The sequence below is a fragment of the Crocuta crocuta genome, unplaced genomic scaffold (assembly GCF_008692635.1).
Source record: "Crocuta crocuta isolate KB4526 unplaced genomic scaffold, BGI_CrCroc_1.0 scaffold174, whole genome shotgun sequence".
Taxonomy (NCBI): Eukaryota; Metazoa; Chordata; class Mammalia; order Carnivora; family Hyaenidae; genus Crocuta; species Crocuta crocuta.
Genome location: NW_027530330.1, coordinates 4,270,533 through 4,296,174, shown reverse-complemented (window position 1 = coordinate 4,296,174; position 25,642 = coordinate 4,270,533). Strand labels below are relative to the sequence as shown.

The window sequence follows — 25,642 nt, the reverse complement described above, 5'->3', positions numbered from 1 at the left end:
ACACTATTTGCCTTCTTTACCTTCTATAGAATGAAAGTTAAAGTATAACCCAGGTAATAACCCTGCAATTACTACAGAAAAAATGCCAGCCATGCTAAAATGAAACTGGGTATTTTTCACTTGGTACTATTATAGAATATATGTGTAGAATATAAAAATAGTAATTTGCACTCGTCCAACTCCTTTCATTCTATGTCTCAAATCCCTGAGTGTAAGTGGTCTCATTAAGTTTACCAAACCAATTTAACTCTAACATGTTCTTGAACCCTCTCTCCAAATCCAGTGAGATTTATCTGTCACAAAAGCTGAACATTATCATCTGAAATTCTATGTATTCTGTAGATATGTTTGACCTTCTGCAGATAAAACTCATTTACTTAATCATCTAGTTATGATCGATAATAGGCAAAACTACCAAAAAGAAAAGAAAAAGGCTACTATGTGTATATACTTAGATCTATACACACATTCACAAACACATAGGCCTGGTAACTGAATTTATGTATAATTGGATTAATATGAGAATAGTTAGAAGAATGAGAATAAGTGTTTTATGTATATCTATGGCAATAAAGTCTGTTTAAAACTCTATTCATTTAGTCAGCAAATGCAATTCAAGTATTTATTGAGTACCTTAATATTCCAGGGACTAGGGAGCATACAAAGACAATTACTTACAGCAAATAAACAGATCCTCAACTAATTCCACGACAGGGTAGAATATGGTTAGCTCCATGAAGACGGGCAGTATGTATGGTTCGGCTTTGTATCCCCAGTGTCTAATATTGTGAACTGATACAAGTGATGCCAATATGTGTTTTATAAATATATAATGAAAGAAAAATGCCTGTAAGTTCTCTAAAAATTCAAAGGAAGGAGCAATTATTTCTATCTGGCATGACCCAGGGAGTGTTTCTAAACGACAAAGTAATCTGAGGGATAGGATGATGGTTAAAGGCAAGAATAACATGCTAGGCAGAGGCTAACGCATAAACACAAAGATAGAGAGGCAGGAAAGAACAAGAGAGTCATTAGGAAGAGGCAGATCATTCAGTTTGGCAGTCCAGCATAGGAAATCCATAAGGAAGTTGTAGACCAAACTGAGAAGTTAGACTGAGGCCAGACTGCTAAAATCCAGAAATGCCAAGTTAAGGAATCCAGATTTTATTCTTGAAAGAAGCTCTGAATGTTTGAATTTAGATAATTATGCACCAGCTTTGCTACTTGCCAAATAGTCATTATTCTCGATCCTGATTCTGAAGCTATCGGGGGAGTCTTCAAAAGTAGTTCCTAATTATATTACCAGATGCTATCTAAGAAAGTGCTCCAGGAAGAAGCCTGCAAAGCCTAGCAGCCCCAAAGGAGAAGAGGAAGACTAAGGAATTGGGAGAGACATTCCTAAAAATAATTGATGTTGGACAATTTTATCAGTTCTGAGACTGCTATTTAGATACCTGTAATCTTTAATGTGGTACTTTGAACCCAGATTGCTTAGCACTAGTCTGCAAAGACCTAACATAATACACAAGTCTTAAAAGGGAAAAAGGACTCCAAGCCTCTTCAGAGAGCTCTAATGCACCATGAAATATAGCCTTTAATGAGAGACTGATTCATAAAGCCAAGTGGTGTAGAATAGGGTTCCTGTATTCACAAAGTTCCATTCACTCACTACAAGCTCAAATGACCTTGAACTGTAGATAAATAAAGGTATACAATACGTGCCTTAAGTAACTTACCATCAAGGTGGAAAAAAAAACTACTCGTAAGTCCTAGATAGTTTGTACTATTTAATTTCAGTTTCTCAATTACCTCATGAATTTAATACTACTATTTCCATTTTACAATTGAGAAAGTTAAGATGAAAATGTTTTAATAATGTGCCTAAGCTAAACAAATAGCAGAGCTTGGATCCAAACCCAAATTTGTGTAACTCCAGAGTCCACGCTCCTTCTCTTGCACCATAAAGCCTTAGGGCCCAGTTCAATAGATGGGAAACACTATATTAGCTAAAATCAGGATCCTTAGCATAAGATTGATCTTGGATCCACTTTTGTCTGGCTATGTGACACTGTACCTGTTGCTATCTTTTTGTGCCTCATTTGTCTCAATTATAAAATGGGTAAATTAGCATTAAAATAGCAATACCTTACAGGATTGTTGTGAGGTGTAAATAAAATAATAAAGGACTTAGAGGGATGGCAGGCACATAGAAAATGCTCACTTAAATTAGCTATTATTTGTCACAGAAACTTCATTACCACAGCAGTGATTTAGATGATTCAACCTACACCTTCTTGAGCTGAATCAGTATCCAAAGTTTTCCTTCAACTAAAAAAAAATCTAAAAAATATTGTGCAGTAGTTTATTTGAACACAAGGAATATATATACACGATAATAACGTGATAGCAAAAATCACAAGAGCTGCATTGCTTTATGGGAAGACAACTCTGGTTTTGGTAACTTTTCTGACACTGATACATTTGACTGATTAGCACTTTTTTGTATTCTGTTTCTTTCCTGACAGTACAAACATCAAGATGAAACAGTACACTTCCTTAGTTTGCAGACTTACCCAAGAATGTGTGAGATCCATATCTGTACAGGAAGACTTAAGTTGTGGGTGGTGAGTGCAGCGGGAACAGTCATTCCAGGGTCCAACTTGGGCAATTTGAAAATCAACACATGTCCAGAGAGGGTTTTTTGGAAAAGGTTTCCAGCTGTTCCACAACTGAACTTCACCTTCATTGTGGGATAACATTTCTGCCATATTGCATCCCGTAGAAGTGCTAGATCTAACCAGTGATGCAGAAATGGTATCCAATCTCCTCTCCATTTCTTCCTTTCCTCTTGGGCTAACAGTACTAATTTTCTTTTCTTGCGATTTGGTTAATTTCATACAAGAAATTAATGTTTCGTCTTCATCTTCTGAATGACAAAGAAAAATCAATTAAGACTATAATATGAATGTATACTTCCTTTGATATACTAGAAATGAACGAACACCACAGGATAAACCAGGAAGTCATTTAATTTCACAAGATAATTTATAATTGCAATTCTTGAAAGACAATCTTTTATACAGTAAATGATTTGTTTTGTAAAAACAAATATACCTAAAAGATTTTGAAGGTGTATATAATGATTAAATACAGTCTGACTACAATGACTGAAAGCCACATGCAAATAGTATACTGAAAGATATCTGAGAAAAATTACAAATTAAAAACTTCTCCATATCATATAAATATGATATGGTGTGCTTGTATTCTTCTTTTTAATGTTCATTTATTTATTTATTTTGAAAGAGGGGGAGGGGAGGGGCAGAGAGGGAGAGAGAGAATCCTCAGCAGGTTCTGCACTGTCAGTGTGGAGCCCAACATGAGGCTCGATTGCACAAGCCATGGGATCATAACCTGAGCCAAAATCAAGAGTCAGATGTTTAACCAACTGAGCCACCCAGGTGTCCCACTGCGCTTGTATTTTTAAATATTTTTTTTTAATTTTTGCAAATAATGTGTATAGAGATCATGATAAAAAAGCAAATAAAATATTCTCTTTACATAAATAAAAAATGAAATTTCAATGGACATGGGCTAAAATCCCATTGGTATTCTAATTTTTTTCTAATATCAGTCTATAAAGAGATTTGTGCAAACAGTGTTTCTTACAGTGAAATACTTTGGAAAAGGAAGAATAAGACTGAAAGAACCACAAAAAGAAGGTATATCTTTAATACTATAAAGTTGATTAGTGAAACCTATATATTTACATGTGGTGAAGGGTCTGATGAAATTTGTAGTAATATATAACAATTGCAAAAAATAGAAATACATATGACCCATAGTAAATCGTACCATATCACTGAATGTCTTTTAGTTCAAATGTTTAACTAATGTAAACCAAAGATTTTGATTAATAGCTTGTAATTGTGAATAAATAAATGAACACCAAAGTTGCATGTCATGACATGCCATTTTGCTGCACTCACATCAAAATTGAAAAATACTGTTTTCCGTAGCCAAAGAATGGTAAGAACGAACAATTGGGATCCTTATTTTCTCTTTCTCCCACTTTATCACCAAGTCTTGTCTTGAAGGAAAGGCGAAATGGGGTATGAAGTAAAATTCAAGAATAGGGTAAGGATATCTGTTTCACAAATAAATTGTTAATTTAAAAACCCTCAACATTTAATGATTACTTTAAGACTTTCTCAAAATGGCCTTCATTTTACATATTCTACCCTAATTCTTTCTCAAAGAATTTTGGGCAGCACTTTTGATTTCTTACTTACCGAGGTTCACTAATGTAGGTTTTATCTCACGCGGACTCGGCACCCTGGTTTTCTTGGTCCAAATCAGTTTCTGTAGTCTCTTTAACGTCCTCATTGATTCCACTGGGTCACTGCCTGACTTTACAGCCTAGCACAAACACAGCTCAAGGTAAAAACAAATTATTCTTCACAAAAGATTAAATATAAAATGCGTCGAGATCATAAATGTGAGAAAATTAATAATGTGACCTTAAAACCTGTAGCCTGAGACAATTGTAAGCAATAACTTGAAAGCAGACAATTTTTTTTGTTTCAAACTTGTAAAATATATTACAACCAGCCAGTCATGCTAAAGTAGGGCATTTTTTACCTTTTTTTAACTTCAAAATGCAACAAAATGGATTGAAGCTGGAGCCCTCTATAAATGAGTTGCTGGTGCTCAATATGAATAGTGGAAAGAAACAAGGTCTTTGCAGAATAACAAAGAAGGAACAACAGGTTTAAAGTTGTTACTTGAGAGTTGCTGGACCAGACTGATGATATGCACCAAAAAAAAAAAAAAAAAAAAAAAAAATTCAAATTTTTTTATTTTTTTTTTTTTAGAAATTTTTGGTAAAAAAAAAAAAAAAAAAAAAAAACAGAATTCAAATTTTCTTCATTTTTTTCTTTTAGAAATTTCTGGTAAAACAACATTTTATTCCAAGTATGAAGTGTTTTCAAATAATATATTTTTCTTTAAATATTGGTCATTGCCTTTTAGACACAACGAAACAGTCACAGCACTCTATGACTGTGACTTAGTATGTAAGTGTCACTGGTTTATTATAGCAAAAAATATGGATAAAAGAATATTGCTTAGCCACTCAAATTTTCTTTGGAAGATACAGAAATGTTTCCCATGAGTTTAATGTGGGCAAATTTGTATTTGTACTCCTTTTACTTATTATATTTAAAATAGCTTACTCTTAACAATTTCACAATATTTTGGAAAGTAATATGTTATGTGTTAAATTTAATACTAATCGGTAAAATAGTGGTATTCTGTGATATTAATTAAATATGAAGTAATACATAGAGGAATACTTCTTTCTTATCCAGAAATTGATGGACTCAGAAATATTTCTCTCTGCTTTTGCCTATCCTTTCCATTGAACAGCTGGTAAATGACATCTAAATAGATATTGCAGTTTGCAAAAGGTGAATGACTTGCTTCCTCATTAATGTTTGAATGAGATATATTTATAATTGTGCCTTCCAATCCTTTGAGAGAAACTATAAGCCCAAAGAAAGGTTTGCAAGAAAAGGCTCTCTGGCATACAGACATTTCCAAACATTAGATTCAGCACTTATTCTTGGTCTTTAAGAAGGACTTTGAGCAGCCAGTATAAACGTGGTGTTCTGTCTCTGCATAATAGCACCTAAGTAGGAAATGTGATGTTTTTTCAGAGCAAGTCATACCTGTTTGCATTAAATAAATATAAATGGGGAAATATTGAAATCATTTTAATCTTTCAGAGAGGCCTGGGATGAGATTTTCTTAGATATGCAGAATCTTCCTTTTCTTTCCAAAGGTCATGCTCAGCTCAACGCAATTTCTATTGCTATTTACTTTTGTATCATTTTCTCCTGTATTCCTTGTCAGTATTTTCTGAGTTACTCAGTTGTACAGGACCTGTAACTCAAGAAGAGTCATTCTTTAATCTTTAGACCCTTCTAGAAATAATAAGCTGACATTGCACAACCATTGAGCACGATGATTTTCTTTCTTGTACTTCTTTTGTTATAGCAACCTCCTCCTATGCCAGCCAATGCTTAATTGCTTCACTAAAACACTAGCATCAAAAATAGCCTTCTCCCTCCCCCTTCTTTGTGAAAACAACTTTCACTTGATATGGGGAAAGGTGTTATATACCAGGGTAACTGAATTCCATATGAATGATTTGCCCCTAGGAGGAAGAGAAGCATTTGTATAGTGTCTAAATTCATATAAGTGAGATCTCATGGCCCAGATGTGTTATGTTAAAACAAATTGACCTCTCATTATTTTGTTCAAACTGTGTTATAGCCTTTTTAAAGCACAGTCTTGTTAACTTTGGTATCTTTAATCACTCACAGATCTTTTGAGTTAATAGAAATCAGTCTATTGCATTTTATTCATTTTTGAATTCCATATGTCTAGGATAATACATGACCTGATAAATGTTTGCTAAATGTAAATATACTCTTGAGTTCATACATATGTTTTACCTACCAAATGGATTATCCACAGTAAATTTTTTACACAAGACTGGCTACTTTCTAATAGCAAAGTATTTCCAAAAAGCTTTCTCTTTCTATTAGGAAGTACATAGCTGAGTGATGAAAGTTACAGTAAATATTATGATAAGAGATGTAGAATCATCTCTATTATCTATTAAAAAGAAGCTCTTTAGAATATTTTCAAAATTATAATGTTACTCACAGTAAGTCTCCTAATCTGTTACCTATATATTTGTGTTAAATTTGATTAAAACTTATAATAATGTGCCTTTTAATTCCCAGATGTTTTCTAAGAAGATTGGTTCGTAAATTGAACTTACCATTCAACCAATCAATAAAAGTTTATTGAGCACCTAAGATATGCCAACATTATCATGCATTCTGGAGATACAGCATTGAACATGTGAAATGAGATCCCTGCTTTCATACAATCTACATTCTAGAAGGAGATGACATACCATAGACAAATAAAAAAAGAAAGTGTGACATATGCTATGCTGAGAACAGCATGACTGAGTGTAGATGGGGGGAGGGTTACTAATTTACATTGGGTGATGGGGGGGTGTTCACTAAACCTGAGGCCTGAACCTCAGTTCAGATGTGAAGATTTGGAGATGGTTTTGAATTCAGTGGATAGTCAGGGAGGATACTTCCAGGCCTATGTTTTAAATGACAGAGAAGGGTCAGCCAGGCAAATAGCAGAGGGAAGAGAATTCCTGCAAGACTTGTGCAAAAGTTCAACAGCTGAAATTCCAGGAAGAATTCCTAGCATATGCCCTAAGGAATAGAAAGGGGGGAAGAAGGTCATAAGATGAGCCAGAGACTTGATGAGGGGCCCTCAAGGAGGCCTTTGTAGAACAGGCTGAAGAACATGTATTTTGTTCTAATCAGGCTAGTGACATACTTGGTTTACTTTTTTTTTTAATTTTTTTTTTTTTATTTCTGAGATAGAGAAAGCATGAACAGGGGAGGGTCAGAGAGAGAGGGAGACACAGAATCTGAAGCAGGCTCCAGGCTCTGAGCTAGTTGTCAGCACAGAGCCCGATGCGGGGCTCGAACCCACGAACCGTGAGATCATGACCTGAGCCGAAGTCGGACGCTTAACCGACTGAGCCACCCAGGTGCCCTGTTGGTTTACATTTGTATTCATCTTCCTTTTTTATTGAATTGTGATCATCTTACTTTTTAAAGGACTTTTCCCAAAAGCATTCCAATATGCTCTGATCTTATCCATCTTTAATTTGCCATATTTTATTTAACACCCTTTCTGCTCCTTTTCCCATGCCTGCTTCTCTGAAAAGTCAATTGTGCTTACTTCCTCTAATTCCTTTCATTTCTCATCCTTTCAACTCACCTCATGTACTCAGCAATCAGCTTGTGCATCTGCTATTTCATTTAGATTGTCTTTGTTTTCCAATGCACCATTCTCAAACTGTGTCACTGTTTGATATTCAGCAATACTGACCATGATGACTTTCAAGGAAAACTTTCTTTTCTTGGCTTCTGTGACACCATGTTCTCTGGGTTTCCTTTCACCAAATGTTTTGCCCATTCTTTCTCTAACCCTTATATGCTAACGATTCCTTTCTCTCAAAATTAAATGCATAAATTCTTTTACAACTATCTCTGGGCCCTCCTCTTATATCACCATCATTCTCTCTCTCTCTCTCTCTCTCTCTCTCTCTCTCTCACACACACACACACACACACACACACACACACACACTTAATGCCATTTAAATGTTGAAGATTCCCAATTTATTTCTCTGGAGCCTCCTTCAGATCTTCAGACTCACATACTCAATTGTCTGTCTAAAATGATTATAAGCCCCATCAAGACTGACCTCTAAGCCCCAAACATGATTCTTATCTGGTCTTCTTCCACTCAGTGAATGCCATCGTCCTCCACCATATTGCATATTCCATAAGTAAGATGATCACCTTTGCCACTAAGCTCTCTTTTGTCGACTTATATTTATTCCATTAATAATTTTGCTCTGTTCCATTACTGAGTTTGGTCTATTCTTCAGAATGTATCTTGAATCTGTTCCTTTTTCATCATTTCCACTGTTACCACCCAACTGTCAAGTCTCTAACTGGTTTTCTTTATACTTTTTTGCCTTTCTTCAGTTGATGTACAGTAAAATGTTGTTCTCTTTGAAAGATATAAATCTGATGATATTACCATCTTCCTTAAATTAGTCCAAATTTCTCAGTGTTCTTTAAATAAAATCCAAAATACTTGACTGGTTCTCTAAGACCTGAGTTTCCAGGCTCCCTTCATACTCACAAGGTAAAGATATTTAGGTTCCCAATCTCCAGATCTCTTTTTCTCAGTGTTTTTATCTATGCTGCTCCCTCTTCCTGGAATTCTTATTCTCATTCTCATGGATTAATTAATTCCTACTCACCCCAGAAACTTCATACTAAATGTCATTTTTTTTTAGAGAGATCTTTCCTGACTCCCAACTCCAAATTAGGTCTCCATTCTTTTACCTTCTTGGCTTTGACCACAGTTTCAGATTTTTATTTTTGTCATCATTGGTTAAATGTCTTTCTTTCCCATATACTCTAAACTGAAGGAAGAAGACAGGAACCATAACCTCCCATACAGATACCATGCAGTATCCTCAGTATCTGTAACATTGTTGATAGTTGGTGCTCTATATGAATTAGTTGAAGTATAATATGAAATGAATGAATGAATAAATGGATGAAGACTTGATTTGGTAAAATATAATGATGCAAAGAACAGAATTAGAAATTGAAAATGAGAAGAGATAAGAAAGTATTGTATTTAGTTTACTTTTGAATTTTCTCCAATAAAAGAATTGTGACTATATTATGTTATTATAAATTAAATATTTCTCATATGTATATATTTTACTATGTATATACTGTATCTTTCATATATAAATATGCATTTCCTTTAGTTCATTTTTCTCACATTCCTTAAAATAATGTAGAATTTTGGTTAGAAGTGTTAGATTAAATACACCTCATTCTGACACTTTGCTTGACTATTAGGATGATAGAATAATTTTTAGAAAATAGCATCAATGAATTATTAAACTGGCTTAGTCCTACAACCATATTTTATGAACTAGGATGGAACTTATTGGACATCTAGTCTACCAGCTTTTTAAAAAATGAGAAAAACCAGAGAAGCTAAGTGGCTTATCCAGAGAAAGATAATTCATTAATAATAGAGCTAGGATGAAAATCAAATATTCTGACTTTTAATCCAATGTCCTTTCTCACGAGATTTTTAGAAGCTAACGTAATGACTAGTTATCTAGAATTGAAAGCCAAATTAAGACCAACCAAATCCAAGGTTTTGATTTATAAATTAAATATGGTTCTTCAAAGGAGGATAAATATCAGGTAGATACTCACAGATTTATAGGTCTATTCTCTCTTATATATATATACCTCCTGCTTCATGTATATATAAATGTATCATCTTTTATTTTTATCTTATTTATATATTATATATTTATACACAGATATACATGCATAAATATATTGAATACCTCAAACACACACACACACACACATATCTTCTTTCACATACGTATTCCCCTACAAGGGAATTTAATTTTTTTCCCCAGTAGTATCCTTTCCTTTTACACAGGAGAAATTTAGGCTTATGGAGACTAACTAAATCCAGACCATCTAACTGTCTGAATTGAAAAGGAAGCTGGAAATTAACATGATAGACATTGCATGAAGTAAAATAATTTCTCTTTGTTCTTTTTTGTTCTTCTGATTTAAAAAAATTGTTCCTCTCTCATGACCTTTTAAACAAGTATTCAAATAGAAAGAGCCTGATCACTTGACATCTATTTCACACAATTTCTTCAACATGGGAAACAGATTCTTTTAAATTAATTATCTTAGCTTATTTTAAAAGAAGGCAGTAATGAACACTAGGAAATGAAACCTTAGATAGTTTCATGTATTTTGCTTTCACAATTTTTCTGAACTCCCGATTCTTCTGACTCTTCACTTAGTTACTAAAGATTTGTCCTTTTTAGGATTTTAGAAATGACTTTTTTAATGGTCACAAAACACTATTAAGTAAAAAGCCAGTATGTAAATTTGTATAAAAAATATAAACACCACTCTAAGTGGCTTTCTTTTCCTTCTATAAATACTCTTCATAATAAAGACATACTACTCCTATAATTGAGAGAAATTCTATAATTTAAAAACTATATTTAGAATACACTTTTTTTGTTTTTTTACTTTTTAATGTTTTGACAGAGACAGAGCACAAGACGGGAAGGGCAGAGAGAGGGGGAGGCACAGAATCTGAAGCAGGTTCCAGGCTCTGAGCTGTCAGCACAGAGACTGACACAGGGCTTGAACCCGCTAACTGTGAGATCATGACCTGAACTGAAGTCAGACAGTTAACTGACTGAGCCACCCAGGCGCCCCTAGAACACAGGTGTTTATAATCGAATCTATTTCCGCCAAACAGAACATAAGTACCTAATGTTTTTGTTTGTTTGCTTTGTTGTTTGTTTTTTCTTTTTACTGTGAATTTATTCCTAGCCACTTGAAAAAAAGATACCTAGGCACTGGGTAAAAATGAGTAAAGTTATTTTCATGGTAAAAACAAAAAAGAATTAGTTTTAAATGATGAGATTGTTAAAACCTCAAAGCTGTATATCCATTCACTTGTATATAAAAGTGACTAGTGTTTATTTATGACTTAAAGCATACTTTAAAAAGATCATTTGTGAGGTCACAGTGATCAATGAACACTTTGTAACTCAATGCACAGTAATAAAACCAAGAATTATAAACTAGAATCAATCAATGCAAACATGAAAATAAACAAGTTTCATTTCAGAGGATGATTTTACTGCTTTCTTGCAACTAAAACCAACTAAAAAGGCAATTTGAAAACATTTCATCTGTATAAATAAAATACTGATTGAAAAAATAATTGGTGGAAAATTGCCATGTTGATGTTAGGTATTCTTATGTAATTATAATTACAAAATTTATTATTTTTTTCACTAATAGAAATTAAGATTAAACACTAGACCAATACTTAACACACGGTCAAGCACAATTTTTAAAAAAAACCATTGAATGAAAAGGCAATTGAATGAATTAAAGAAATAGAATACACTCTCCTAGAAGACTTATAAAATATTTATTCATTCAACACACATTTACCAAGCACATAATCTTTGGGAGATACAAAAAAGAATAAGATATTTTGTCGGCTTTATGATGCTCATTGCTTAGTATGAGTCATTTAAAAAAATCAGTAGTCTGTTTCTGTGCCTGTTCCCTCCAAGAAAAGGGTGAACTCTTTGGGGTTCCAGGGTTATTTTGCACATCTCAAACCTGGTCTCTAATATGCTCAATAATATATGTGAGCTGAAGCTGGTTAAAAATACATCTGGAGGAAAAAGTTAAGGTTTGTCATCTGAGAAGTGCAAATAAAATGTGATGGTTACTCACAGGAGAGAAAGATTGCATAAGGTATAGTGGGGAGGGAACTGCACTTGCCTGGAGAATTAACAGGTATTTGAACAGCTAAGCAGTGTAATTTCACATGTCCAACAAAGCCCTTATGTAGCAGTTTTGTCCCACTATATAAATACCAATCACCTCCTCGAGTTCTAATACAGGTTTCTGGCTCCTGCTTCCTCTCAGGTTGGTTTTGGTGTTCATAATTCTGGTCTTGGAATAACATGCCACATGGGTTCTATTCTCCTCGGCACAAAGAAGTTACAGCTCCATGGCCATCTCCCCCAACTTCTGACGGAAAGCCAAGAATACTCTTTGCTCCTTCTTGACCCACAGGTTGGGGTCAGTCTTTTAACGGGGAGACATTGCAAAGCTAACTGGGAGCTGCCTGGATTACATAAGTCAGAAATTACTTTCCATGTAATACCATCTGCTCTGAAATTTCAAAGAAGTTTCTAATAACTATTCATAGGAATATTTCTCTTGTAGGGTACACTCTTTGGCTGATCCCCAAAAATTTACACAGTAGGAAATATAAGTGCCAGTACACAAATTAACCAATTTTTATTAAACATCTACTAGATTTCTAGCATACAAGGAGCTATGGGTATAGGAAATTACATAGAAAAAGATACAAAAAGATATCACGAAGTTATACCCTATACAAGAAATAAACAAAAGTATCAGGGAAACCCTGGCTTGATAGAATCAGCTTTGGTGGGCAGATATGCTGATGCGGGAAACACAGGCAAAAGAAAAGAAAAGAAAATTTCCTTATGACTTACAGCCCATTGATAAGTCTTGGAGACAGGCAGAGTGAACTTCCTCTAGGAACTCAGCTGCCTTGATGATGACACTTTGCTAAGGACAAGAGGCAATCTTAGGTTAACGGTGGCCTGCCCACCCAGGATCCTGTAAGTCTACTTTAACATATAAAAATTCTTTTGGAAATTTCCTTTATCTCTACCCCTCAAATCTATGCTAGCAATCATCCACCAAGAATATGGCCCACTGATAAACATCTAAAAGGTCTCATGACTGAGTTTTTACTAAACAGTAATAAATGACTTTTTCCTAACAATCGCTAGCCTCCTAAAGGTCCTGAATAGCTTGCTTCCAAAATTCCTTAGAGAATTAGGCTATCCCTAACCCCCTCCCAACTTGAAAATATATCATCAGTCACCTGTCAGAACCCAAGTGCTGCTCTTACTGCCCATGGGTCTTGTCCCCATGCTTTAATAAAACCACTTTTTTGCACTGAAGCCATCTCAAGAATTATTTCTTGGCTGTTGGCTCTGAACACCAACATTTCCACATCCAAGTGACTGCTTTGCTGTGATGTTCTGCTTTGTGACTAGTCATGTGAACTTGAACGAGCCACACTTCTCTGTGCTTCTATAAAATGAGGGTTTGGATCACAGGAATTCATTGTTCTTCTAATAAGTTTAGAGACATTAAGGTAAATAAGTATTTTCTTTTGTTACTTTATGTAAAGTCTTGGGCCTCAGAGGAATACTAAGGAAAAAGTAGAAATGAGTTACTATTGATCACAGATTATTAGAGCTTAAAGAGGTCTTTGTAGTCATCTAGTCCAACACCTTACTTTGAAAAGGAGGAAACTGAGGCGCAGAAATGTGAATTTAGTAGCCTAAGAGCATAATGGTAGCTCTAGATTTCTTGATCGGGTTCTCTTGATTCTGTTTCTAAATAATTTTTTTCACAGTCCTCCCAAACGCATAGCTGCATTTTCATCTAGGAAGTCCTTTTGGGATTCATTGTAATTTGGTTTTTTTTTTTTTCCTACAGCTCTTTGATATTTAACTAGTTATTAAAAACTTAGAAGTCATGGGAACCAGCAAGGGCAGAGTACATTAGTTTTTCAGGAAATAGAAGTAATATTTAAATAGTACTTTTTCATCACCTCTTCCTACCTATAATAGCTATCATCCCTCAGGCAAAAAAAAAAAAAAAAAGTACTGTTGAGAGGAAAACTATTACAGAACCTCAGATGTTAACATGTTAATTATCTTTGGGAAGAGAGTGCTGTGAAAAGAGATGCCTTGAAACTATCATATTTATACCTACATTAAGAAACATGATTTATTGAAAGTAGTTATTTGCCACAGAATCTGGAAGTTTATATTACATTTTAGGAAATAATAATCAAGTAAATATGTATAATTTAGCTTACAGTGTTCCCAAAACAAGTCTGGAAAAAGAATTGTAAAGAGGGCTTACAGTTTATTCAGGTCCATAACACTACGAGACTTGCTGATACACCAGTGTCTTGGAAATTTTCCATACTTTTTAAAACATGTCCTTTCCCTGAACTTGTGTTTAGCAATGGCCAACTAGGAGAGGAAGGCGGTTAATGTGATCTGAGGATTTTAATACAAGAAAGAGTTGGCACACAAAGATACACTGCTCAACACTATAAAATTTTCCTTATCTCAGGAAAAATTGCTAAGTTAGGAGGAATTTGTTTTACATTAAAAACATCCTTCTTTAAAGGTACTATTTTATGCTTAAATCGGAGAGCTTTTCAATAATGACAAAGTGTTTTTTATATTCTCTAAAAACACTTCCATGTAGCAAACGTAATAAAGAACTATAGAAAACAATGTTCATTGCATTAAAATTTTGGGGAAACAGAAAAAAATAGTATGATTTGGGGAGAAGTTTCCTACCATTTCATTGGAAGTGGGTTTTACATATCTTTTTAAAAATTCTTTTAATCTTTATTTTTGAGGTAGAGAGAGAACAGGAAAGAAACAGAGAGAGAGGGAGAATCCAAGGCAGGCTTCAGGCTCTGAGCTGTCAGCACAGAGCCTAATGCAGGGCTCAAACTCATGAACCACGAGTTCATGACCTCAGCCAAAGTCAGAAGCTTAACGGCTTAACCCACTGAGCCACCCAGGTGTCCCAGATTCACATGTCTTTGATAGTGAGAGGGACTCCACCATTTAAAGGTTACCCTCTTTAGCATTAGAAGAAGATTGATGTTAACATTCTTTTTTAAAAAATATTTTATTATTTATTTTTGAGAAAGAGGCAGAGCATGAGTGGGGGAGGGACAGAGGGAGAGAGACACAGAATATGAAGCAGCTCCAGGCTCTGAGCTGTCAGCACAAAGCCTGAAGAAGGGCTCAACTCACGAACCGGAAGATCATGACCTGAGCCGATGTCGGACGCTTCAGCGACTGAGCCACCCAGGGTCCCCAACATTCTTTTTAAAAAATAAATAAACAAAACTGCACAAGGGTGCCAAAATAGTGGGGAAAGGATCCATTTTCTCAATTATGATAATCATCAAGTTATCAAAGTACAATGATTAGTGTTTCATCAAATACATACATATAAAGATGAGTCGATGTGTGCAGGTGTGTGTGTATATGTGTGCGTGTATATACATTACATATAGAGTGGATTCACTTCCCATCCCTCACTTTCTCCAGTCCCAACACGTCATCCCAAACCAGAAGTTGATAGAAAATGACTTAGAATCAAGGAAATGGCTTATGAAACAATGTAAACCTTAATCCCCCTACCGTCCTTCACTATTAGGTACACAATAGGCATCCTTTCTGAACCTCTGATAGAATGTAAACTCAAACCAGTTATATACTTGGAGTTGGGTAATATCTGGAATCATAGCACAAGATATTTTAGGTTTAGTACCTGTCCATGTAATCTCCTTACTGTTGACATCTACTTGAAAAACCTATGTACCTGGTATTAAGCAAGCGACATTGGATGGAGTTTGTAACAGAATAGAAAGGAATTTCAAGGTGTATTGTGAGGGTAGCGCCTTAAGGGGGATTAAGAGGAATTTAGGGAGAGGATGCAAATGTTCATTGAACATCTTCTAGGATAATATATGTATGCTGTTTCATTTAATATTTTTAACACTCATAAGAAGTTTATCTCATCACCACCGTACACATAAGGAAACTGAGACACAGAGAATTTAAACAAGTCCAAAGTTAAAAGTTATAACTCAGATAAAGGTAAAGCAAGTTTGGTTACTACAAGGTTCAAAGCTAAGCAGAAGTCCCATAAGTCCTACCTAGCCAAGGACCGAGAGGCAGGAAGTGGAAATACAAAATAGCTCAAGGGACTCAAGTTCATACTGAGTGTCTGGATTTCATTTTGCCATTGGGTACAGCATGTGGAATGTTAGACGATTAGGCCCACATTCTCAGGTTTGTGTTACATTTTAATGATGTCTAGTAGTACTTGGTGCTTGACACAGTACAAGTTACTAGAATGTGCTTATGAGCCATTTTTTGAGTTGTATAACTCTTTTAAATATGACAATAATGCTAAGGAATCCCCAAATAACTCCTATCAACCTTTTAAAGTGGTCAAGATGGGACAATATCTATCTATCTATCTATCTATATATATATTTAAGTTAGTTCATTCATAAAATTTATTTGTGAGAATCAGGCATTTATTTTCCTTGCATAACACTAAAAGTTGAAATGGCAACTGCTTAACCTCTTTTCTTTGTTTTATGAGGGAATAGATAGAGGATAGATAGAGTATGACTTTGGATACTAAAGTAAGATAATCTATTCTGATTTTAATTTCATTCCACTAGAGACAAAGATGTGGATTTCATACTAACATTCAATATTCCTTTAACACCAACTAAAGCCACTGTTTAAAATCTTCTATTAAAAAATGAGGTTACATTTTCCTTCTATAGCGAATAGAGCTCTACATTCTTTCTATCTGCAAAATGAGTTATAATATTGCTCTTGGGATATTGGAAAACTCCTACATCTATAATGTTGTAATATTATTAGGTAGCTCTGGTGGTTTTAAAATATGTTCATAAATTGTTTTATACTGTTCTCTTCAAAAGGTGGGTCATAGTGCCCCTCTCCTTAGTATAGGCTGGATTTAATAAATAGAATAAGGTGGAAGTGATGGTGTATGACTTCTGAGACTACGTCTTAAAAGACATATGGTTTCCTTCTTAGCCTGTGCTTTGGATCCCTCATCCTGTGAGAAGCCAAATGCCACACTATGATATACTCAAGCAGCCATATGGAAAGGCCAACAAGATGAGAGACTAATTCCTCCAAACAGCTATGAGCAAGGAGCACACACCCTTGGCTATAGCAGGGAGAGGGAGTTTGAAAACAGATCCTTCAGCCACAGGTAGCTTTTAGATGACATTTTGATTTCAACCTCATGTGAGACCCTGAGCTAGAATCACCAGCTATCCCCAAACTCGCAACACTGAAACTATGAGATAATATATGTGTGCTGTTTTAAACCCCTAATTTTGGGAGTAATATGCTATTTACCTATAGATAACTACGATACTGGCAAAGTTATATAAAGGAAGTACTTGAAAGGAAGATCAATGCATAACAAAGTTTGTTCATTTTTATATTATATCATACATAAGAACTATTTTTCGGTTGACACTGCACGTGCTATTTAAACAACCTGTCATTCTGGTGTCTTTTTTTCATGTCTTATAGTTTGTTCACAACCTTTCTTTAGAACCACCCCAAATTTCGCTGATGAAAACTAATAAAGGACCTACCTCTCCTGCTCACTAACAGGTCACGGCATAACCTTAAAGTTCTTTTCCTTTCCAGGCATCTGTTGTCAAGTGACCTCAGTTAAGTGCACCAAAAAGCAGTCCCACTTTGATCCAATCTACACATTTTTCCAACAATGGTGCGCTGCATTGGGTACAGTTTTAAGTCTTTATGTTGCCAGTGGGTTGTATATAGCCAAGGGGTTTTTGTTGTTGTTGTTGCTGCTGCTAATCCAGTTTTTGTCTTAAGGACTAAATGATTAACTCTCAACTCTAGACACTGATTACACTGCAGGAGAATTGGAGGAGGCTAGTCTAGATTGCACAGTCAAAGCTGAGTCTAGACACCATCTAACTCTGTGGGCAAGGTTTGATCGAATATCCTAGAGCAATCAGGGTTCAGCAGTAGCAAAAGTGGATTAGACACGTAAAATGCATTCATGAGGAATACGTCCAGCTTTGAGGAATAGAAAACACAATCACAGTGGCTTAGATAAGTGTTAAGTCTTACGTTTCTCCACAGCAAGAAGTCCCAACGTAAGCAGTCCAATGAGGATGTAGCAACTTCGGAATGTCACTGATGAACCAGGCTCTATGCCTTTGCCCCACCATCTTTACTTACCACGCGTCTTTCGCCCTAGGACTGGAAGCTGCTAACTCATCAGATACCGAGTCCCAGCTTCCAGCAGGGGGAGGAGCAAAGGGCAAAGCTTTCTCAAGAGTCTTTGCTTTTTTTTTTTTCTGAAAAGAACCTCCCCCACCCCGCCCCGCCCCCCCCCTCCAGGAATTTCTAGCTATAATTCACTGATCAGAATTGGATCCCACGATCACCCTAACTACAGGGGGAGCTAAGAATTCAAATACCTAACCTTGCAGTCTCCATAGAAAAAGACATCAAAAAAAGAAATTGGTCGAAATGGGTGTGAAGTGATGTAAGCCTTAGAAGAAGAGAAACTAACACACACATCCATATGAAGACATATTTTTAAAAATTAATTCACTCAGCAACACTTTTTCCACTGAAGGAGCTTAGGGAGAAAATATTTTGGTGCAGTTCTGGGTGGGGGTGCTTGACAGTACTTAATATCACCAGCACTGAAAATAATAAATGTTATCCCTTTTTTCTATCATGAATATGAATGATGCTCTGAAGGCTGAAAGCAACCTAAGAATTTACGTGAGAAATGAGGCATGAAACATTTTTGAAAATATATTAGCCCAAAGTCTGTATTACCGCATAGTTTATACCCTTTTCAATATGCTACAAAAGGTCTGAGCCATCAACTGAATGCTGCCAGAAAAGAACAAATAAGAACAAGGATACAAAAATAAATGCTGGGAGTCAAGTTACCCCAAGGTGTTCTTTATGGTCGGGATAATGATCACAGTTATCAGGCCGTCTCTGCTTTGCTTCAAACTTTCCCCATCAGTATTTGTCCTGCAAGCTGGGTTCAGCAGCAAATTTATCCCAGGCCAAGTAGTCAGAAATATTCATGGAACTAAGTTAGTATTGAAGACAGCATTCCGTAAACACTTCCTGACCCTACCTCCTGCCACTTGATTTCTAGTACTTTCCTCTATGCCTGAGATCTTTCCTCTTATTTTGAGAACACGAAGGAAAGATGTCTAGTTGAGTGTTTTCTTTTTAATTTTTTAAAATGTTTTTTTTATTTATTTCTGAGAAAGAGAGAGACAGCGTGATCAGGGGAAGGTCAGAGAGAGAGGGAGACACAGGATCCAAAACAGGCTCCAGGCTCTGAGCTAGCTGTCAGCACAGAGCCCAACGCAGGGCTCGAACCCACGAACCATGAGATCATGACCTGAGCCGAAGTCGGACACTTAACCAGCTTAGCCACCCAGGCGCCCCTAGTTGAGTATTTTCTGATTGGGAATTCAGTTAATGTTAAACTTTTTTTATTAGGAATGTTTTCATTGTCCAAAATATATTTCATAGGCCTCATCACATGATAAGCATAACTATGAATATGTATTATGTCCTATGAAGTTTATTCCATGTTAATGATATTCAGTAAAATTGCCAGTCATATGAAAATATTGACCCTGTTAAGATATTATTCACTGGGGCGCCTGGGTGGCTTAGTCGGTTGAGCGTCCGACTTTCGCTTAGGTCGTGATCTCACGTTCGTGGGTTCGAGCCCCGCGTCGGGCTCTGTGCTGACTGCCGGCTCAGAGCCTGGAGCCTGTTTCAGTCTGTGACTCCCTCTCTCTCTGACCCTCCCCTGCTCACGCTGTCTCTCTCTCTCTCTCCTAGAAATAATAAATTAAAAAAAAATTAAAAAAAAGATATTATTCACTATTCTTTAAGTTTATTTTGAGAGAGAAAAGGGAGAGAACATGAGTGGAAGAGTACAGAGAGAGAGAGAGAGAATCCCAAGCAGGGTTCACACCATCAGTGTGGAGTCTGATGAGGGACTCAAACCCACAAACTGTGAGATCATGATCTGAGCTGAAATCAAGAGTCGGATGTTCAGCCAACTGAGCCACCCAGGCGCCCCTTCATTATTTTAATCCTTTCTACTTTCACATGGTCTTTAAATGTTCTATAATGAATATATATCATCCTCACAATATAAAACAAAAATCAAATTCAGTTTTTCCACGAGGCTACTGTCTTCCCAGACCAGACATGAGCCAAGTTTGGGCTTGTAAAGTGAAATCGCACAGGGCATCGTATCAGTAGGCAATTGCCCATCAACTGTCTGGCTGCCATGGAGCTTCATGGTTCATGTACTTAGTCAGCATCATCAGGGCACTCATAAAAGTACCTATTCCTGGCCCCCAGGCATGATAATTCATTTGGACATGAGTGAGGCTCAGAAGTCTGCATTTTTAACAAGTATCCTGATTCTGATACAGACAGTCCCCAGGCCACATTTGGAGACACATTGCTCTGATAAGTCATCTGCTCACCTGATGAGAAGCCACAGTCTGTGCCAAAGTCCACTCTTATGGATACCACAGACAGGCCAGTTTGCCCCTTCACACGAGAGAATGTGTCCCTCTCTCTGCCCTGTCTTCCAAAGGGTAAAATGCTTTGACTTTTCCTCAGTCACAAGGAGTTAAAAGATTAATAAACTGCATACCACTTCTTAATACTTAATAGTTTCTCATTAGAGTAAAATATTCTGTCATACAGAAAAAGTGTTTCTTAATTAGTTAAGTTCGATTGAATGCCTACATGAATATGAAGAGATATACTAAAGATAGATAAGACCACCCCTACTCTCCCAAATGAGAATTTCTAGATTAGATATCTCCTGCTCATCGGTCTCTGCTTATGAATTTCCTCAATTGATCTCTAGTGATAAACTACATAGTGCAAGTGAATAGTTACTATTCTAGAAGGATCATTTCTTAGCCAATGAAAGTGCCAGAAAGATTGTTAAAGATTTACCTTGAACCGTTTTCTTCTAAGAACTTTTTACATCATTTTCTTCAATCTAAGACATGGTTCAATCCTGCTAAGACCCTAAAGTAGGACGTCTCTTGGCACAACACACGTCTGGGAACTCTTACTGTAAAGCAGCTTTCATTTTCTCCTGGCTATCAGACAACGTTTCACTTAGATACTGTATCTGAGTCCTCATCTAAATTTAGGAGAATGAGACTGCACATTTCAGAAATAATCTGCCAGCTGCACTTGTGAACGTGTCAATCCCTTGCAAAGAGTAAAAAGAGGAGGAAAGGGAAGAGAGGTGCCTCCAGAGACAACAGAATGTTTTAAGCATCTCCTCAATGCCAGCCATGATGCTATGTGCTTTAATAAAGTATCTCACTTCATCCTCACGACAGCCATGAGATAAAGGTTCTTTACAGACCAGTTTAACAGATCATGAAAACTGAGGCAGATAGAGATTAAGTAAATTGCCCCAAATCACAGATGTACTAAGGGGCACAGTAAGCTTCAGAGCTGTTATCAGAGCTCTGGCCATGCACTGCAGGAGAGCTCACTGGTTCAAGGCCCTCAGGCAATGTGGTGTGGCCCCTCAGGAGCACAGGACTGTGACCCTGGCAGCATCAGAGCAGCCAGGAGAAACTGTGGTAGATCAAAAGTTATGGTCCACTGTCTAATCTATTGGAGGGCCTCCAATAGTCTCAGGTACCAGGCTGGATTGAGGAATGCGAGCTCACCAAATCAGTCCCTCACAATTCAGATGCTGTGTCCTATCTTCCTATTGATCAGTCTACCGCACCAAGGATGGCCACTTTTAACTTTCTAATAAAACTATCAGAATGATTAAAGAGAATCTCATCGTTGTCAGAAAAATATCAAAAATCAGTATGATGCTTCAGTTGGCCCTTCTGATGCATATACTATTTTTCATTACAGGGTGAATGGCAACTATTTGGGTGTTAATTAATGTTATATTATTATTATTAGGGAGACCTAAGGTTCAAACATTCTTAATTGCCTGAACTCCTGGGCTAATTAATGCAATTTATAAAGGATATGTCAGGAATAATGGTATATGTCTTTATATCAAACATAAAAACATGAAGGACATGCCCCTCACTAAAGGTTGCCAGACAGTTCTAAGCACTTAACATAGGTCTTGTTGGGGAAAAATCCCAGCATATTAATTTAACAGGCTTAGAGCTACTTATCAAAAGGCTGTAGAGCATGATGTTTTGCATAATCAGAATGCTTTATCAACTCAAGTCATCATTGAATGTTTTCATTTATATTCCAATTCACAGACATATAAGCATATCAATTACAAAACAACCTACAATAACTAAATACAAAAAAGCTACAAGCCTATGTATTGTACACTACATCTAGAATATTGCAGAGCTCAACAACAAGAGGATATTCACAAAATACCACACCAAATGTTGATTGTTCACATTACCTGATAGGAAATGCCTTGTGGTTTTTTTCCTTGAGAAGTATGCATGTTATTACTCAAAAGAAAATCATCTTCATTTAGATCTATGAAAAGAGATAGATATTATATATATGTCATCAGAAATTACAGGATTTAAGAAGTTTAAGTGCAATTTAACACTCATTATAGTTTTCTTTAGTCTGTTCAGGTACTACATTGTCTAGACCATAGATGTTAGTTTTCTTAAAGATGTGTTATTCTCACAAGAAACAGATCAAAACAAAATAGAAATTTAACAACAAAAAAATGAAGAATGTTGCTGGCCATCTGTGGATCTAAACAAGCCATGGAGCTTCTGTGGGACTCAGTTTCCCTCTCAGTAATAAAAGAGTAGCATACCAACTACTAACGCCACGTCTAACCGCAACATGCTGGTATTCCATGAAGTTATCTCCTCACCTGTTTCTGTTAAACTAAATTTTCCACCCCTGGCATTTTGAGCTTCATTAGCTTATGTCTTCTCAACATGGATTATTCGTGTTGAAATTGTTTTATGCATGCTTTGGTAAAAGCTTTGGAATGTGGTATCTGTTAGCTTGAAGCTATGAAACCTATAGCAGCATTTCCCTGCCAGGTGCTGGAAAGGGGACTCCATTTATTTAGATCTGAAATGCTCATGCCCTGAAAGAAGTTGCCCTCTAAACCTCACTTAATCCAAGTCCCTTAGGTAAAGAAACTGAGACCACAGAAACCACCTGCCACAAAGCCAGTGACTCCCTCCCACCTTCACTATTCACTTGCAATTACTGCTTCAGGTTCTCACTGTTCCTTGTTCTCATAATCCCCCTGGGGGGTTGGGGTGGGGGAGAAAGTGGCAGGCAAGACCTACCCTCCACACACAGTGAAAAACATGGGCGAGTTGTCCTCCAAATCCCCATCTTGGCTCTCGTGAAAGGATAGTTTAAATTCCCAGCTCAGTCTCAGAGTTATTTACATCACTAACAATATTTAAAATCAGAGTAACCACATAGAATTCCAGAAAATACTTAAATTTTAAAATGAGCTGATTTTGTAAGCTGGCTCTTTGAAGCAAGATCTTCCATTACAGTGTCAGGATGCACGAAGCAGTTCAGGCAACTTTTTTTTTTTAAGTCTTTATATTCAGGAAAAAGAAAATCTCTGCTCTGTTCCTTCATTCCTTTTCATCTCTTCCCTGTTTGGATTCCTTTCATGTGAATTTTGGAGAACTCCCTCTATAATTATCCTTCTGAGTATGGGAAAATGGACAGTAAAATGATCACCTGTACTCTAGAATCCGGAAGCAGCATGGGAATAGGCACAATGGATTTACATTGCTTACATAACAATGTAAAGTAGAAAAATGAGTAATTTAGATGCTTCTCTGGGGAGGAATCACTAGGACTCAGCATACTCCTGGAAGAGGTAGGGCCCAGTAGAAGCTTGAAGATGGACACAGTTTGGAAAGGTAGAAGAAAAGGAAAAATGACAAATATAGCAGCTATGAACACTGATCTATATTGTGGAATAAGTGGAACACCATTTAATTAAGTGTAAAGACTGAAACTGTTCAAGTGACAGGCAATTCTGAATGTAGCATAGGAGGACATAGGGCTAGAAGAGTAAATAAAGTAAAATTTTAAAGGGCCTTGAGTGCCAAGTCAAGGAATTTGGACATAACCTACTAGACCAATGTTGCAAATATAAATATATCAGCAGGACTCAAATAAGTAACTTAACTAAATGAGGTAAGTTTTGTCAAGGAGATAATGGAAGATGTGTGGTGAGCTAAAGAGTCACCATTGCTCTTGGATTTCACAACTGAAATCACCTCAAACTTTGAGCCCAGGATTGTCAGTTTCCCTCGTGTTTTTCAAGAAGACATAAATACATGGATATTAATATAAAATTTCCTGATTTTTAAAATACTGTATGATCCAAACAAGCTTTTTCTCAGAGTAACTTCAGTTACACAGCTACCAGTATGTGGCCTCTGCTGCAGATAATAGAGGACTTTTGAGGGTCTTGGACTAAGGAAGAGACCCCAGAAAAATGGTATTTTATGAAGACAAGCCATTTGTTTTCAGGTCTGATACATTTTATGTATTTGTAATGTCCCAAATATTACCCTAAAAGAAAATATTTATAAAAAACAGAAGCAATTTGGTCCTAAATAGCAAAACAGTTTCAATTGATGAATTAAGTAATATGCAGTTGTACTTTTCATAGATGGCCACCAAAATATCTCTCATACCACATATTCTGCAATATGAACTTGGTATGCCTCCATCAAGAAACACAGTTCTTATTGAATTGAGCTGGTCTTAGAAACTCACTTGTCACGGGACAATGCGATGGAAATGATCCGTTGTAAGCCCCAAAACTAAGTCAGAAGAAGTCTTACAGCTTCTGCTTTGATCATTTGGGATGCTCACTCTTCAGACACTTCTTCCCATGATTTGTGAAGGTCCCTTTCATGTCCCTTCCTCTTGCAACCTAGCTCTTGGCCTAAAGGAAGCTTATGTCTCTTAGAGAGGCCACATATTGTTCTCCAGCTGAAAGTCTTCACTGAGCCCAGCCTTCAAGTTATCCCAGAAAAGGTGACAAATATATAGGCAAGAAAAGTCTAGATGATTCCAGCCACCAGACATTTAAGTCCTTCCCAGTCAGGCAAATCTTTTCAGAAAAAGGCTTAGATATCATGAAGTACTTGCCTTGAAAAAATTCTTGACCCACAAAATCCATGAGTCTAATAAAACATTGTTTAATGCCCTTAATTTTGGGGATAATTTGGGGTGCCTGCGTAGCTCAGTCTGTTAGGCATTCGACTCTTGATTTCAGCTCAGGTCATAATCTCATGGTTTGTGAGTTTGAGCCCCACATGGGACTCTACTCTGACAGTGCAGAGCCTACTTTGGATATTGTCTTGCTTTCTGTCTTCTTCTTCTCCACTCTCAAAAATAAATAAATAAATAAATATTTTTATTGAAAAACAGTTGTGGGATAGTTTGTTTGCAGCAACAAAATTATCAGAACACCCATAAACTACATAAGTGAGTCACAAGCAGCAATGCACATAGGAATGCACTATTCAACATCAATATTCGGACTCCAATTGTCCTCAAATGCAGATGTGGAGAAGAAACGAGATTAGGTAAAAAAAAAAAAAAAAAAAAAAATAAAATTATTCAAAA

The 25,642-nt window shown here is 36.3% G+C and overlaps 1 protein-coding gene across 2 annotated transcripts in view; it reads right to left on the bottom strand.

The window, feature by feature from the left end:
• Positions 1–25,642, bottom strand: part of SAMSN1 (SAM domain, SH3 domain and nuclear localization signals 1) — a 142,725-nt gene that overhangs the window by 82,385 nt on the left and 34,698 nt on the right. Inside the window, exons 3-5 of one of the 2 annotated variants that reach the window (XM_077765652.1) lie at positions 22,455–22,534; positions 4,293–4,419; positions 2,574–2,926 (exon numbers count right to left, since the gene is read on the bottom strand). In XM_077765652.1, the coding sequence (XP_077621778.1) occupies positions 2,574–2,926; positions 4,293–4,419; positions 22,455–22,534 (560 nt within the window). The remainder of the gene's footprint in view (positions 1–2,573; positions 2,927–4,292; positions 4,420–22,454; positions 22,535–25,642) is intronic. The other variant, XM_077765653.1, reaches the window with a different exon arrangement.